This window comes from Aotus nancymaae, unplaced genomic scaffold, assembly GCF_030222135.1.
Source record: "Aotus nancymaae isolate 86718 unplaced genomic scaffold, 86718_ANA_hifiasm-v0.15.2.pri h1tg000030l, whole genome shotgun sequence".
Lineage (NCBI taxonomy): Eukaryota > Metazoa > Chordata > Mammalia > Primates > Aotidae > Aotus > Aotus nancymaae.
The window spans coordinates 848631-863871 of NW_026988443.1; the positions used below are offsets into that span (position 1 = coordinate 848631).

The 15241-nt window shown below is 40.2% G+C and overlaps 1 protein-coding gene across 1 annotated transcript in view; it reads left to right on the top strand.

Moving 5' to 3' along the window:
- Positions 1–14492, top strand: part of MRPS5 (mitochondrial ribosomal protein S5) — a 29685-nt gene extending 15193 nt beyond the window's left edge. The window contains exons 6-12 of the mRNA XM_012438319.3: positions 648–682; positions 2409–2499; positions 5078–5124; positions 5903–5960; positions 6248–6310; positions 10813–10949; positions 13125–14492. Coding sequence (XP_012293742.2) covers positions 648–682; positions 2409–2499; positions 5078–5124; positions 5903–5960; positions 6248–6310; positions 10813–10949; positions 13125–13349 — 656 coding nt within the window. The 3' untranslated portion in view covers positions 13350–14492. The remainder of the gene's footprint in view (positions 1–647; positions 683–2408; positions 2500–5077; positions 5125–5902; positions 5961–6247; positions 6311–10812; positions 10950–13124) is intronic.
- The last annotated feature ends 749 nt before the right edge of the window (positions 14493–15241 follow it).

Below are 15241 nucleotides of genomic sequence, written 5' to 3' on the forward strand. Positions count from 1 at the left end.
GTTGGTTCTGCTGTTCTATTTTTCTTTGATTGAAATTATCTGTGATAAAAATGTTAAAAAAAAAAAAAAGAACACAGAGAGTCTTTGAAATGGCTGCAGTGGTAAGTGGAGAGAGGCCTAACTGAAAGGACAAAAAGGCCAGCTGGCAGCAGGGAAGACTTGATGGAATTGGAGTCCATGAATTTTTAGTGGCCCCTGTGTATGAATACTTTGACTTCTCTCTAGCAGCATCCAGCAGGTCAGGAGTGGCCAAGAGCTGCAGGTCTGGCTAGTGTGGAGAGAGCAAAGGGTGAAGGGTTTGAGGGCATTCACAAGATCTGGTGGAAATGATGGACTATGGTGTCTTGGCTGAGTGGGAGAGGCCGTGAAGACAGAGGGAAGCGGAAGGGAAAGCAGGGATCCAGGGTCTGGAGGGGCCAGAAGCTGATGAGATAGAGATGGATGGCCAGGAGGAGGATGCAGGTAAGGAGATCAGTGTCTGAGTTTATGAACATACTGGTGGAGCAGTCTCTAGTGATGAGGGGTAACTGGGGCATGGCCTTGAGAGTAGGACCAAAAGATCTGTGATGGTGCCCATGCTGAAAATGCTTTCATGTTAGTTGTGTACACACATTTCATCTGTATGCCTGTTTCTTTTCTTCCTACAGAAACATACGAGGATTTTGATACCAGAATTCTTGAGGTAGGCTTGCAGAATTAAATACCTGGTTAAGCCTTTGGAGAGGCTGGGGTGGAGGGGGCAGGGACAGGACAAGAGGAACTGTGAGGGAATGCCTTGGCATGACTATTTCTTACACACAGCTGATCTGGGGAAGGAAATTATGCAACTTTAATATCATTTACTTGATACTGGCTTTTCTGACTACTGCACTCTGTGGGGGTGCTACCAGATTGAGGTCTAATGATAAGGTAGTATTGTGAACTGCAGGATTTGGAGTTGAGGTTTAAATTTCCTATTTCCTAAGACTAAAGTAGCATTGGGAGTCTATTTTTGAATTATAGACCAGCTGTATCTAGCACTCAGTGCAGGAAGCTGGGGTTGGGTGGAGCTCTGGGGCAGGGTAGAAAGCTTAAAGTTGTGGTGCATGTCTGGTTTTTGATAGGGAAATGGTCTCTGGGTTCCTCACAGGCCTTTGAAACTAAAGCCTGTATCAAGTAAACTATAGTCACTTTCTGGAGCGTTCTCTAAAATAGTCAACTTCCCTTTGAGCTGGCACTGAATGCTCAGTGTTTAATACCATGTGGAATAATCATTTATTGAGTTTGTGATTGAGCCTCACCTAATATCTGTATTGTTTCCTCAATATCAATTGCATTGTAGGATTTAAAATGTTTACCAATATTATGTCTTTGGTATTCCCACTTAGAGCTTTTGAAAGTTAATCTCTTTGAAGAATTTGTATGTATGTGGGTGATTTTCGATAAGATCCATGGGGGTGGATTCAAGCTCCCTTTCCTTTTAACCCCATTTTATGGGAAAGAGACAGCTATGTACTAGAGAGCCAGCTGCTGTGTAAGCAGTTTAGTTAACAGTTCATAGTTCCTGGCCTTTTAAATACACAGAAAAAATACACATTTTCCTATAATTCAGAATAAGCAGGTATTTCCAAATATTTCCAAATATGCTAATCCTGCCGGGCACGGTGGCTCACACCTGTAATCCCAGCACTATGGGAAGCTAAGGTGGGTGGATCACGAGGTCAGGGGTTCAAGACCAGCCTGGCCAACATGGAGAAACTCCGTCTCTACTAAAAATACAAAATTAACCAGGTGTGGTGTAACATGCTTGTAACATGCTTGTAACCCCAGCTACTTGGGAGGCTGAGGCAGGAGAATTGCTTGAACTCGGGAGGCAGAGGTTGCAGTGAGCTGAGATCATGCCATTGCATTCCAGCCTGGGCAACAAGAGCGAAACTCTTGTCTCAAAAAAAACCAAAAAATCCTTAGCATAGAGAGCCACTCCTGTGCTCGTTATATCTGTATACTGCCTGTCATAATTTCTAAGGATTATTTTCCTCACATTTTAACGTCTCTGACATTGGGATACATCTTACAATCAGTGATAAACTATATCAAAGTTTGATCAGCAACTTTTTTCTTTCTTGTGGTACCTTCATTAAGACAGGATATATCGAGATGTATAATGTCAAATTCCTTTAAAGGTTTTCTCAGTTGAACCCTCTCATAACCCTGTGAAACGAAGAGAAAGTCTCGTTTCTGTTTTCTTTCTGAAACAGTCAAGGAGGAGGTTTTGTTTGGAGAAAGGCTGCTACTTTTGCTCGGGAGTTGGAGGATGTTCTCTGTGTGTGCCTGTTCACCGTGTATGCCTGCAAGAAAGGCAGATCCCTCTAGTTCCCTCCTTCAGATTTTCTTAATGTGCTATATTTCTGAGACATTTTGCCTTTTAGGTAAGAAATGTTTTCAGTATGACAGCGAAAGAGGGAAGAAAGAAATCGATTCGTGTCCTGGTGGCTGTGGGGAACGGAAGAGGAGCTGCAGGTGAGTGGGGAGTGTTGGCACCTCAGTGGCAGTGGTGTGCAGGGGCAGGTGTGGTACGGGCCATGCTGTGGAGCCCACAGTATCATGCTGCTGGCCAGACTTTTTCCACTGATTAAACCTTTTAGTGGTTTGGGTTCACAAAGCTTATGTTAAGCCCATGACATCCCTTAGGGAGAAAAGATGAAAATACCTTTTCCTCTGAGGAAAAGGAGTATTATAAAAGGCTTAGGACATTATTTTATTATGTATAATAGTGGAAAATTAGAGAGAAAAACACTAAATGTTCAATAGGGCCATGGTTATAAAAATAATATAGCCATATAATGTAATATTCTGTATCCATTAAAAAATTATGGGAAATTACTTATAAAATAATGTGCTAAGTTAAAAAACACAAAAACTTTATATAAGACCATATAAAATCCTAGTTTTTTTTTTTTTTTTAAATATATTTATATGCAAAGAAAAGACTGGAAAACTATACACTGAAAAGGTTAATAGTGTTTACTCCAATTAGTAGGTTTGCTGGTCCTTTACATTTTCTCCTATGTGTAGTTACCATAGTGGACGCCTGTTTTTGAAATGTGTTCATGTCTACTGAAGGAAAAGAAAACAGGAAAATCACCTAGTTAGTGCTGAATATTTATATTGTTTCCAATTTTTTTCTAATTATAAAAAACAGTACAGTTCGTGTATATGTAATTTGCTTTACTTCTGCAAGTTTATCAATAGGGGAAACTTGTTGCAGTGAAATTGCTGCCCTAAGGTTATATGCATTTTAAGTGTTGATAAATATTGCGAGATTGCCCCTTCCCAAAAGGTTGCACCAATGTATGTTGCTCTGCACCATCTCGCCCTTGCCAGCCTTGGGTATCATTAAATTTTACTGATTGTCAGTATGATTTGTGAAACAAATCTCTCAGTTTTTATTTGTATTTTTTAAAGTATGAGAGCTTGAACACCATTTTACATGTTTATTGGCCATCATTTTTTTTTTTTTTTGAGATCTGTTCATTTATGTGCTTTGCCCATTTTTCTATTGGGTGGTTATTATTTTCCTTACTGATTGGTATAAGCTGTTGGTGAGTTAAGGACATTAACCCTTTGTCAGTCAGATATTTTGACTTAGGTTTTGATTTTTTCCCCACACAGAAGTTTTAAGCCTTTCTGTGGCAAATGTATCAGTCTTTTTATCATGACTGGGTTTCTGTCTTGCTTAGAAAGTGTCATTTGAATATTATAAATATTAATAAGTTTCCCCATATTTTCCTCTAGAACTTCCATGGTTTAATTTGTTTTGTTTAAACTAGGAATTGGCATTCACAGCCTCTTTTGTCCCAGGTCTCAGAGGTCCCACGTGTCGTATAGAGCAGTATTGTCTTATGTTATTTTCCCCTGTATGATATAAAAACAAAATACGTTGTTAAAAACAAGATACAGTGGCAGCAGATAATGGCAGCATCTCTGTAACTGCTGGTAAACCATATTTCATAGTTAAGAGTTTGTAAACTAAAGAGTCATTGATTTGGATTCCTGGTTAATTAAAATCTGAATTCCATTTGACGTTCCAGTGAAATCATGGTTTTACTTTATAGCAGTGGATGTTTTTTCCCACCTCTTCTGTTTTGTTTTGTTTTTTTTCCTTCCTGAGAGGATCTTGCTGTCACCCCAGATGGAGTGCAGTTGCATCATTACAGCTCACTGCAGTCTTAACCTCCTGAGCTTAAGTGATCCCCCGACCTCAGCCTCTTGAGCAGCAGGGATAACAGACACCTACCACTATGCCTGGCTAATTTTTGTATTTTTTATAGAGACAGGGTCTCACTATGTTGCCCAGACTTGTCTTGAACTCCTGAGCTCAAGCAATCTGTTCATCTTGGCCTCCAAAAGTGCTGGGATTACAGGCATGAGCCACCATTCCTGGCCCCTTTAATCTATCTTTAAATGTTCAAAGTGATTTGCCTAATTAATTTAGAACATACTTAGTTTTTTAAAAGTTGAGTGTATTTTATCTAGCTATTTTTAAAAGGCCACATCTAACCTTGGCTTTTATAAATACGTGTAAATTTATTATTTCCAGAATAATTCAAAACAGATCTCTGTAGCTTCGTGTTTTGTTACTTTTTTTTGTTTGTTTTGATACAGGGTCTTGCTCTATTGCCCGAGCTGCTTGCTGGAGTACAGTCATAGCTCTATACCCTCAAACTCCCAAACTCAAGTAATCCTCCCACCTCAGCCTCCCAAGTAGTTGGGACCACAGTCAGGCACCACCATGCCAGGCAAATTTTTAAAATTTTATTTTTAGTAGAGGCAGAGTTTTGCTATGTTGCTCAGGCTGGTCTCAAACTCCTGGACCCAAGTGATCCTCCCACCTTAGCCTCCTAAAGTGCTGAGATTACGAGCGTGAATCACCACACCCAGCCGGTTATTGGTTTTGTATAGCAAGTCTTTTGTGGGTGGTGGAAAGATGAAGTGCTAGAAAATATTGTAGGAGGTGAAACTTGAAATGTGGCAAAAGCCACATGGGCCAAATTTTTGTCTCTTTTCTTAGTTTTGCTTTTTTTTTTTTTTTCTTAAGGTTTTGCTCTTGGGAAAGCCACTGACCGGTTGGATGCTTTCAGGAAAGTATGTACATTCTTTTCTTGGTTGACACTCAGTAAAAGATTAGTAAGCTATATACTAGACACAGTGGGAATCACAAAAAGATAATAATTTGTCCCAGAACCTTCCCAGGAGGCTTGCTGTCAAGAGTTAATTAGCTCATAAAAATCAGTTTCAGAAGTACTTACATTCCTTCACACCATTTTTTATCAGATTTATAATTGCCAGCCAAGTTAGGAGACAGCTGTAGAAGTTTCAACACTGACAGAATGTTTGAAGATACTAAGGAATTATTGTTAATTTTTTTTTTTTTTTGAAATAGTATCTCACTCTTGTTGCCCAGGCTGGAGTGCAATGGCATGATCTTGACTCACTGCGACCTCTATCCCCTAGGTTCAAGTAATTCTGTCTCCACCTCCCAGATAGCTGGGATTACAGGTGCCCCCGACCACGCCTGGCTAATTTTTGTATTTTTGGTAGAGATGGGGTTTTTCAATGTTGATCAGACTGGTCTTGAACTCCTGACCTCAAGTGATCTGCCTACCTCAGCCTCCGAAAGTGCTGGGATTATAGACGTAAGCCACCACGCTTGGCCAGGAATTATTGTTACTTTTTTTTAGGCATGATAGTGATATTGTGGTTAAGAATTAAAAAAAATAAGTCCTTATATTTTAGAAGTATATACTAACCTTTTTGCATAAATGAATTTTTAATAATGAAACATTTTATTAAAAGTATTTTTGGAATCCTTGAAAAGATGTAAATTTCAACAGATTTAAGAAAAACATTTTCCTTCTTTCAGGCAAAGAACAGAGCAGTTCACTATTTGCATTATATAGAACGATATGAGGACCATACAAGTGAGTGTTAATCTATTTTGTTTTTAATTTGCAGGATTACATTTGTTAAAGTATGTGTGGCAATATATCTCTATAGATACCTTTGTGTTCTCTCTTATTATATTCTTACACATACATGAATTATGAAAACAATCTCCTAAGAAGGTTAGTAAAGTGAATGAAATTAGAGCTTATCATTTAGTGAATGTGCATTGGCGGTTGAGGCTAGTGTACGTTGCTTTGCAATATTTGCAAAGGCATTAAAGCCACACACCTAAACCTTCTGTGTTTATGTTTTTACCTTCCAGTATTCCATGATATTTCATTAAGATATAAAAAGACACATATCAAGATGAAGAAACAACACAAAGGTAACTTTAAAACTCTTACCATTTGTTGATGATGAAGCAGAGAAATTATAGCAGTTCTGTCCTGTCCTCTATTTTTGCTCATCTTTAGTTGAATTCATCTTGATTTAAGAACTCATATTAGATTTAAGAATGATGAGGCTCTAATAGTCAAGGCACACAGGCTCCCGTGAGCACAGGCTTGTTCCAGGAATACTTGATGGTGGGGAGAGCACATTGGAAATGGGAAATAGCAACTGACTGGAGTAGGGTTTGGAGGAGTGGAAATATTAGTTCCTCACAGGGAATTCATTGATGCTTTCAGACATTTCTATTCTAACTTATTCAGGTCCAGGTGTTTACTGCTCGTCAAGTTCTGATTGGATGTCTTCTGTGAGCTGGGTGCTACGCTAGGCACTATGCAGAGATGGACTTTCCTGTTTTGTGGACAAGAAGGCAGGCAGGCAGAGTTCAGGGTCATGGGCTAGGGCAGGCATGCCTAGTGGTCTCTGAGTGTAGGATTCTTGAACATTCTGATTTGCATTTCACCTGTAGTTCTACAATAAAGAATGATTTTATGTAACTTTTGGTGTATAAATCTCAAAAAGTTTGAGTCAGAAGAGATAAAACATTATATTTAAAATTGCTTATCAAAGCTTGTAATACAACTTTGCTAGAGCTATGGCTTGGAAATAAGTAGCCCTCAAATACAGAATCAGTTGTGTTAATGCACCAGAACTTGCCTTCTGCTTTAAAACCATAATTAACCATTTAAATGCTGAATAAAAACTATATATTTTGTCATTAGAAAAGGTGTTGACTTCAAGGTTTAGATCTGTGCTGTCCCACACAGTAGCCACTAGCTGGCCTGGCTAGTGAGCACTTCACATGGGGCTCTTGAGATGTGCTCTAATTGTCAAATACACACCAGAATTCAAAGACCTAGTACAAAAAAAGAATATGAAATATTTCTGAAAAAATCCTCATCACCACTGGTTATTAGAGAAATGCAAATCAAAACTACATTGAGATACCATCTTACGCCAGTTAAAATGGCGATCTTTAAAAAATCTGGAGACAACAGATGCTGGAGAGGATGTGGAGAAATAGGAACACTTTTACACTGTTGGTGGGAGTGTAAATTAGTTCAACCATTGTGGAAGACAGTGTGGCGATTCCTCAAGGACTTAGAAATAGAAATTCCATTTGACCCAGCAATCCCATTACTGGGTATATATCCAGAGGATTATAAATCATTATACTATAAGGACACATGCACACGAATGTTCATTGCAGCACAGTTTACAATAGCAAAGACCTGTAACCAACCCAAATGCCCATCGATGGTAGACTGGACAGGGAAAATGTGGCACATATACACCATGGAATATTATACAGCCATCAAAAACGATGAGTTCGCGTCCTTTGTAGGGACATGGATGAACCTGGAAACCATCATTCTCAGCAAACTGACACAAGAACACAAAATCAAATACCGCATGTTCTCACTTATAGGCGGGTGTTGAACAATGAGAACACATGGACACAGGGAGGGGAGCACTACACACTGGGGTCTGTTGGGGGGAAATAGGGGAGGGACAGTGCGGGGTGGGGAGTTGGGGAGAGATAGCATGGGGAGAAATGCCAGATATAGGTGAAGGGGAGGAAGGCAGCAAATCACACTGCCACGTGTGCACCTATGCAACAATCTTGCATGTTCTTCACATGTACCCCAAAACCTAAAATGCAATAAAAAAAAAAAAAAATTTCTCAAGACAAAAAAATAAAAATTAAAAAAATAAATAAATTGAGGCTCAGAGTGATTTAAAAAAAAGATATTTCAAAAATGTTATTGTATTGATAACATTTTTAAATGATAATGTTTGGACATATTGGGTTAATAAAACACATTATTAAATAAACTTTTAAAAAACTTTAGAAAATGCATCTATGAGAATGTTTAAAATTATGTATATGCATCTGCTTATGACTTGCATTATATTTATGTTGGGCAATGTTGTTTAGATACATTTTTATATCTGGATGATTTTGAATGACTGCTTTAATTTTAATTTAATTGAAGAAGCTACCTTTTAAAATCTTCCCTGTCTTTTAATCAAAGCTGTATTGTATTAGCTAGACCATTACCTGTTTATTGGGGTTAAATATTCTGATTTTGAAGCTAAAACAGTCTGTAGTACTTTTAGACATTTCCTAAACACGTATACATTTATAGACATTTTGTACATACATGTACAAATAGGCATTTCCTAAATGATGTTCCTATGTGTTGCTAGTTCTGTGGGAGATAGAATAGGTGTTACTCCAGAAAGGATGCCAGATGTCAGAACAGGATTAAGGAAAGGCACCAAAAGTGTTTGTGCATCTTTGTGAATGTTACAGTCTTTAATGCACTGCCATACGATATGAATCTCCCAAGGGAAATGGAAAGTGTGTGTTTCCAAACTTATTTAACCATGGAACACTTCTACCTTGGCAATAGGACAGTATTCCGTTCCACACACAGCACTGCAAAACTTTGCCACATAAAATACATGTTAAGTTTTATTAAACAAGTGTTTTTTTGGCATAGTCTCTGCCTGGAAGGTAGTCAAATCATTACCATAAGGCTGTGACCACTGTCACGTGGGTGTTTGTGTATGTGTGACACAGTGGCCAGCATTTGTGCTGTGTCTGTGCTGGTCCAGGTACTGTATATTATACACCTTGGTGCTCACCAGCAGCACTGCTAAGTAGGTATTGTAGGGAGGAACCTTCTTGTCTGGGTCATCCAGAGAGCAGTGGCAGGGTAGAGGCTGCCTCTCAGCTCCTTCCGGAATCTGCATGATACCCCCTTCCATGTGTAACTCTCTCTAGGTGTGTGTGCACCTGTGCTCAGCCAGACATGGGTGCATTATGTTCACACATGGGCACATGTTCTGTGTGTAAATAACTCCACATGGAAGAACAAAGGACTCCATTGTGTCCTGTCTTTAGCTATCCTCTTAAGTTCTTGCATGCTTTAGCATAATTAGGGAGGCCACAGTTCATTGGCCCTTTCAAGTAGAAGAAATAGTTCTTGACCATAAAAAGTCAAATGAGAAAGACAGTAATGTCCAACTTCCAGAGTAGATCTACGTTGGAGCAGAAGAGGTGTGTGCTTAGTTTCATGTCTGGCAAATAAGAATGTTAGAGGCCACACTTGGGCCGCTTCACGTTCGCTCACTCCACCTGCATTTGCCAGGTACTGCTCTAGGCTCTGGGGACACTGTCATAAACAAACAATATCCTGGCCCTTATGGAAGCCATCTTCCACTGAGGGGAAACATTGGATAAACAGGTTTCGTTGAGTGCCCTAATCAGGGTACTGTGTTAGAGTAGGAGGGAGGAAGGTGGAAGGAAGGATGCCATCTTGAGTAGTGTGGTCACAGAAGGCCTGTGTGAGGAGAAGCAATTTGAGTGGGACCTTGAAGGTGAGAAGGAGCCAAGGGGGCAAAGCTGGGAGGACATTCCAGGCAGAGGGAATCCCAAGTGCAGTCCTCAAGGCAGGGACGCTAGCAGGAGGTGGTGTGTCTCTAGATGAGGTCAGAGGTGGGCAGGACTCAGGCACAGAGGGCTCTGTATAGGCCATGTCATTCTTTATTTTAATCTCGAGAACGGTGAGTGGAGGGCTGTCTTTACATGGGGAGCAACATGTTTGGCTTGTGTTTTTAAAGCTCTCTGGAGAAGGGATTACAGGTGGAAAGGGGTAGGGCAAGTGGCTGGAGGGGAGACCCCCTAAGATTTAGAGGCCAGCAAGAAGGGAAGGACAGGCCAGTAGCTAGGAGGAAATCTGGGAAAGGATGTGTTACCATAAGAAAAGAAGAGCTTCTCCAGGAGGAGGAAGTGGACCCTCTGCTCAGGGCAACAGAAGAGTCAAGGGGGAGGCCAAGGCGGGTGGATCATGAGGTCAAGAGATCGAGACCATCCTGGTCAATATGGTGAAACCCCGTCTCTACTAAACATACAAAAAATTAGCTGGGCACAGTGGTGCGTACCTGTAATCCCAGCTACTCAGGAGGCTGAGGCAGGAGAATTGCCTGAACCCAGGAGGCGGAGGTTGCGGTGAGCCGAGATCGCGCCATTGCACTCCAGCCTGGGTAACAAGAGCGAAACTCCGTCTCAATAAAAAAAAAAGAAGAGTCAAGGAAGGTGAGAAGAAGAGATGTGTCCCTCCATCCTTAGTTAACATGGGTCTGGGTGCCAAGAATTTTCATGCATCTTTGTTAATAACAGTCCTGTTTTTTTGCCCTCTGTGTTCAAGATATTTATAGATGTCATCTTTTTAATCCTTGTAGTATCCTGTTTAAGTAAGTGTCATCTTAGAAGTTAAGTAAGTTGTCAAGGGTCAACTCACTGGGAAGTGGTGATACCAGAATATGAACCAGTTTCCTGAAGCCCTGAGCCTAAAGCCATGTGAAAGTCAGCGGGGTGACTCCACCCACTTCAGGCGAGTGAGCTGTTTCACCCGGTTTCTCTATTTCTAGGTTATGGCCTCCGCTGCCACAGGGCCATCATTACCATCTGCCGGCTCATTGGCATCAAAGACATGTATGCCAAGGTCTCTGGGTCCGTCAATATGCTCAACCTCACCCGGGGCCTCTTCCTTGGGCTCTCCAGACAGGTAACCTTCTCCTGGGGTCTGAAACAGAAGTTTTAGTTTGTATTTCAGTTGTGTGTGTTGGGACTACCGTGCCCTGGGGCCTTCTGGAGATGCTTTCCTGTGGGCACCTGAGGAATTGGGCATTCTTTTTTGTCTGTGGCTGCATCAGTTTAGTTAAATTCACTGAAAAGTTCATGAAAATTACCTTTTAAAAATACTTCATGGGTTTTTCTAAGTAGCGTTATTTCAAGCCAGGAATTATAATCTACGTGTCGTTATGAAAATAACACATTGCTGTTCTAAAGCTCTGAAAGTATGGAAAAGTAAAATAAAAAGAGAAGGTCCATTTCCTAATTTAGTCCTTTCAGCCAGGGCTAGGGTGAAGCACTCAGGGCACCTCTGCATTCAGGGCAAGCACAGTCAGTTTCCTGTTACCTGCGTAGGTACTTCGGACTGATGCCTGGGTTGGTAAGGAACTATGAACTTGCCAGGTTACTATTCCTCATAGGTGGAAATCCTGGGCCCAGCTTCCAGTCACCCACCATGGAAGAGAGGGCTGTGACTCCACTGGTCCCCCATTCTTGGGTACCCGTCCTGCTTGCCCAGTAGGGCTGGCCTGTCTCTTAAAAGGATGGGTAGACCTTAGCACAGATGGATGAGCAGATTAGGTTCAGTAGGTTTCATTTGCTGAACTCTGTCAGGTGAGGACTTTGGCAGGCTTCCTGACACTTCAAGAGTACAGTGGTGGGTTTTAGTTAAAGTGATCCAGGGAGTAATTTTCCACATCTCCAGGAAAATTAGAAGAAAAAGAAGGCTTTGGGTGAAAGATGTTTTTGAACAGCTTTTTGTGTGTGTTGGCACTGCCTAAAACACCTGTCACAGCACTTCTAAATTGAAACATTAGAGGTTTAATTAAGATGTTGGTTTTAGGTAGGTTTTATTTATGATCCAGTAGACTTGTTCTTTTATGTAATATTTTTGTTTTCTGTTCGTCTTTTAAACCTTCTGATATGATTACCATATATCATCTCTCCTAAAATGCCATCAGCTATAAAAGGTTGCATTATTTAATATGCTACACAAAAAGAAAAAGATGTCACCAATTTAGGTGATATGCCTTTGATTGAAAGATACACCAATATAAATTATTATTTTGTTTATGAAACTGCTCATCTCTTTTCTAATTTCAAACATACATAGAATTAGAATAGTGCAAGGCAGCCATAAGGCCTGGGATCATGGGATTGACATATCAGGTATGTCATTGTACCGTGAATAATGTCTACTGAACTAATCTGCCTGCTTCCAGATCTCTGTAGCCTCCCTCTACAGTGAATCCCCATGGCCCTGTTACCTAGCTCATGACCAGTTGCTTCTCAGTACCACCCCCAGTTATTTTGAGCCAAATCTCAGACATTTTATTTTACCCCTAAATATTTTAGTATATATTTTCTAAAAGATAAGCATTAAAAAATACCCTATAATACTATTATCATATCTAAAAATTTAACAGTAACTTGTATCATCAAATATCCTATCCATGTTCATACAAATGAACATTTGAACAGTGTTCATACAAATGAACATTTGGACTAATGAACATTTGTCCAAACAAATGAACACATTCCATTCGTTAGATTAAAAAAATGCTTTTTACACAAAGTGTTTGAATCAGGCTGCAGAACAGGCCAATGTATTGTATGTTTTTGCTATGCCTTTTCAATAGGTTCCCCTCGTCTTCCCCCTGCCCCTTATGATTTTTTTGCTGAGGAACCCAGCTTGTTTGTTTCGTAGTGCTTCCCGGTCTGTTGCTGACTAAAATACCTGTGGGGTCCTTAATGTCTTCTCTCCCGTATATTTACTGTAACTTGGTAGTTAGATCTAGGGGATTGGTGAGATTCAAGTTCAGTGTTTGGCATAGCATGGTGCATAATCAGGAGGGTTTAGAAGGCAAGGGACCAGCAGCCAAGGGCCTTCCTTTGTCCCAGTTTGGGGTGGGCAGATGAAGCTGAAATGGCACCACCCATGACAGGTTACCAGAGTTTAGCCACAAAACACATTAACCCAAATCCTCTGAAATGGCCTTTGAATTCCGCTAGGCTGTACTGCTGACTTCCTTCTCCCTGTGGAAGTTCCTGCTCTTTACGTTGCAAATGTACTTCAGACCTAACCCGTTCTCAATTTGGTCTTGCCTAGGAAACCCATCAACAGCTGGCTGATAAGAAGGGCCTCCATGTTGTGGAAATCCGGGAGGAATGTGGTCCTCTGCCCATTGTGGTTGCCACCCCCCGGGGGGCATTGAGTAAGGATCCGGAGCCAGAGGATGAAGTTCCAGACATCAAACTGGACTGGCAAGACGTAAAGACTGCGCAGGGAATTAAAGGCTCTGTGTGGTCTAATTTAAAGAGAGGTGCCACGTAACCTTTCTGGCCTTGTGCAGCCAGTGCCCATGCTGCCCCGCACCTAGGAGAGACTCAGCCCCTCACAGCTTGGGGCGTTGCCTTGTTTTTTGTTTGTTTTGAGGAAAGTTTAATCTTTAAACTGTTGAGAAATAAATAATTACAGCTTTCGTTTATTGAGCACATGGTACATGCCAGTGTGATAGGATCTTTACATGTATATCTCAGTTCAAGACTACTTTAAATATTCACCCAAAGTAGCAAAAGTAAATGAGTTAGGGAGACAGGGCTAATAATCTGACCCAATCAGTCATATGCACAATAATAATTGCTGTAATAATTATAGTTTATATATATATATATTAACTAATTCGTCCAAAGTGAATGTGATTAACTTCATTTTACAGAGCAGTTAAGTAACTTGACTATCTTGAAGAACTGCCAAACTGTTTTCCACATGGAAATGGAAGCCTGTAGGCTACTGTTGGGAATGTTAAATGGTGTATTAATTGTACACCATTGTAATTTTGACTTGTGTTTCCCTGATGGCTGATGATGTTGAACATTTTTTCATGTGCTTATTGGCCATTTGTATGTGTTTTTTGGAGAAATGTCTATTCAGAGCCTTTGACCATTAAAAAAATTATTTTTTGTTATTACTGAGTTCCTTATAGTTTCTAGATATAAGCCCCCTATGAGATACATGCTTTACAAAAGTTTTTACCCATTCTGAGAAACATACATATATATATAAAAACATATATATATGTGCGTGTGTATATATATGTATATATGTATGTATATATTTTATTTCTTTGGATAGTTTTTCTGCCCCACTTACATCCTCTTTCTGGGACACTGATGACACAAATGTTAAACCTTTAATTATTGTCCGTGAGTCCCTGAAGCTCTGTTTATTTTTTTTTCCAAATGTTAAATCTTTTATTATTGTCTAGTGAGTCCCTGAGGCTCTGTTTTACTATTTTTTTTTTCCAGTGTGTTTTCTCTCTGTTGCTCAGTTTAGGTAATTTCTGTTGTTTTATCTTCAGGATAACTGGTTATTTTCTCTTTCCTTTCCATTCTGCTTGTGAACCATCCATGCAGTACTTTAACTGTGGCTATCATCGTATATTTTAATTAAAATTTCCATTTGATTTCTTTTTTATATCTCCTATTTCTTTACTGAGGTTTTCTATTTGCTGAGACTTTTTTTTTTTGATTGCTTCAAAAGTGTTTATAATTGCTCACTGAAGCATTTTTATGATGGCTGCTTTAAAATCCTTGTCATCAGTTGGGTGTGGTGGCTCATGCCTGTAATCCCAGCACTTTGCAAGGCTGAGGCAGGAGAACTACTTCAGTTCAAGAGTTTGAGACCAGCCTGGGCAACAAAGTGAGACCTCATCTCTACAAAAAATAAAAGGAAATTTAAAAGTTAGCTAGGCATGGTGCCGGTAGTCCCAGCTACATAGGAGGCTGAAGTGGCAGGATCATTTGATCACAGGAGGTTGAAGTTGCAGTGAGCCTTGTTCACGCCACTCTAGCCTGGGCAGCAGAGTGAGAACTTGTCTCCAAAAAAAAAAAATTATTGTCATAAAGTTTCAACATCTGTGTCATCTTAGTGTTGACATCCCTTGATGTTTTTTCTCATTCAAATTTACAATTTCCTGGTTCTTGTTATGATGAGTGACTTTGGCTGTATCTTGGACATCTTCACTGTTATGCAACGAAACTCTGGGAGTTATTTACATCTCTCAGCATGCTTCCTCTGACGGTGCTGGTGTGCGGTGGGGCACAGCCTCATTACTGCCTGGTAAGGATGGAGATCCAGATTTCCTACTGTGGCTCTTCTTGAGACCTCTGCTGCTGCCTTTCTGCTGGAATTAGGAGGAGCACCCTAATGACACCACGGCATAG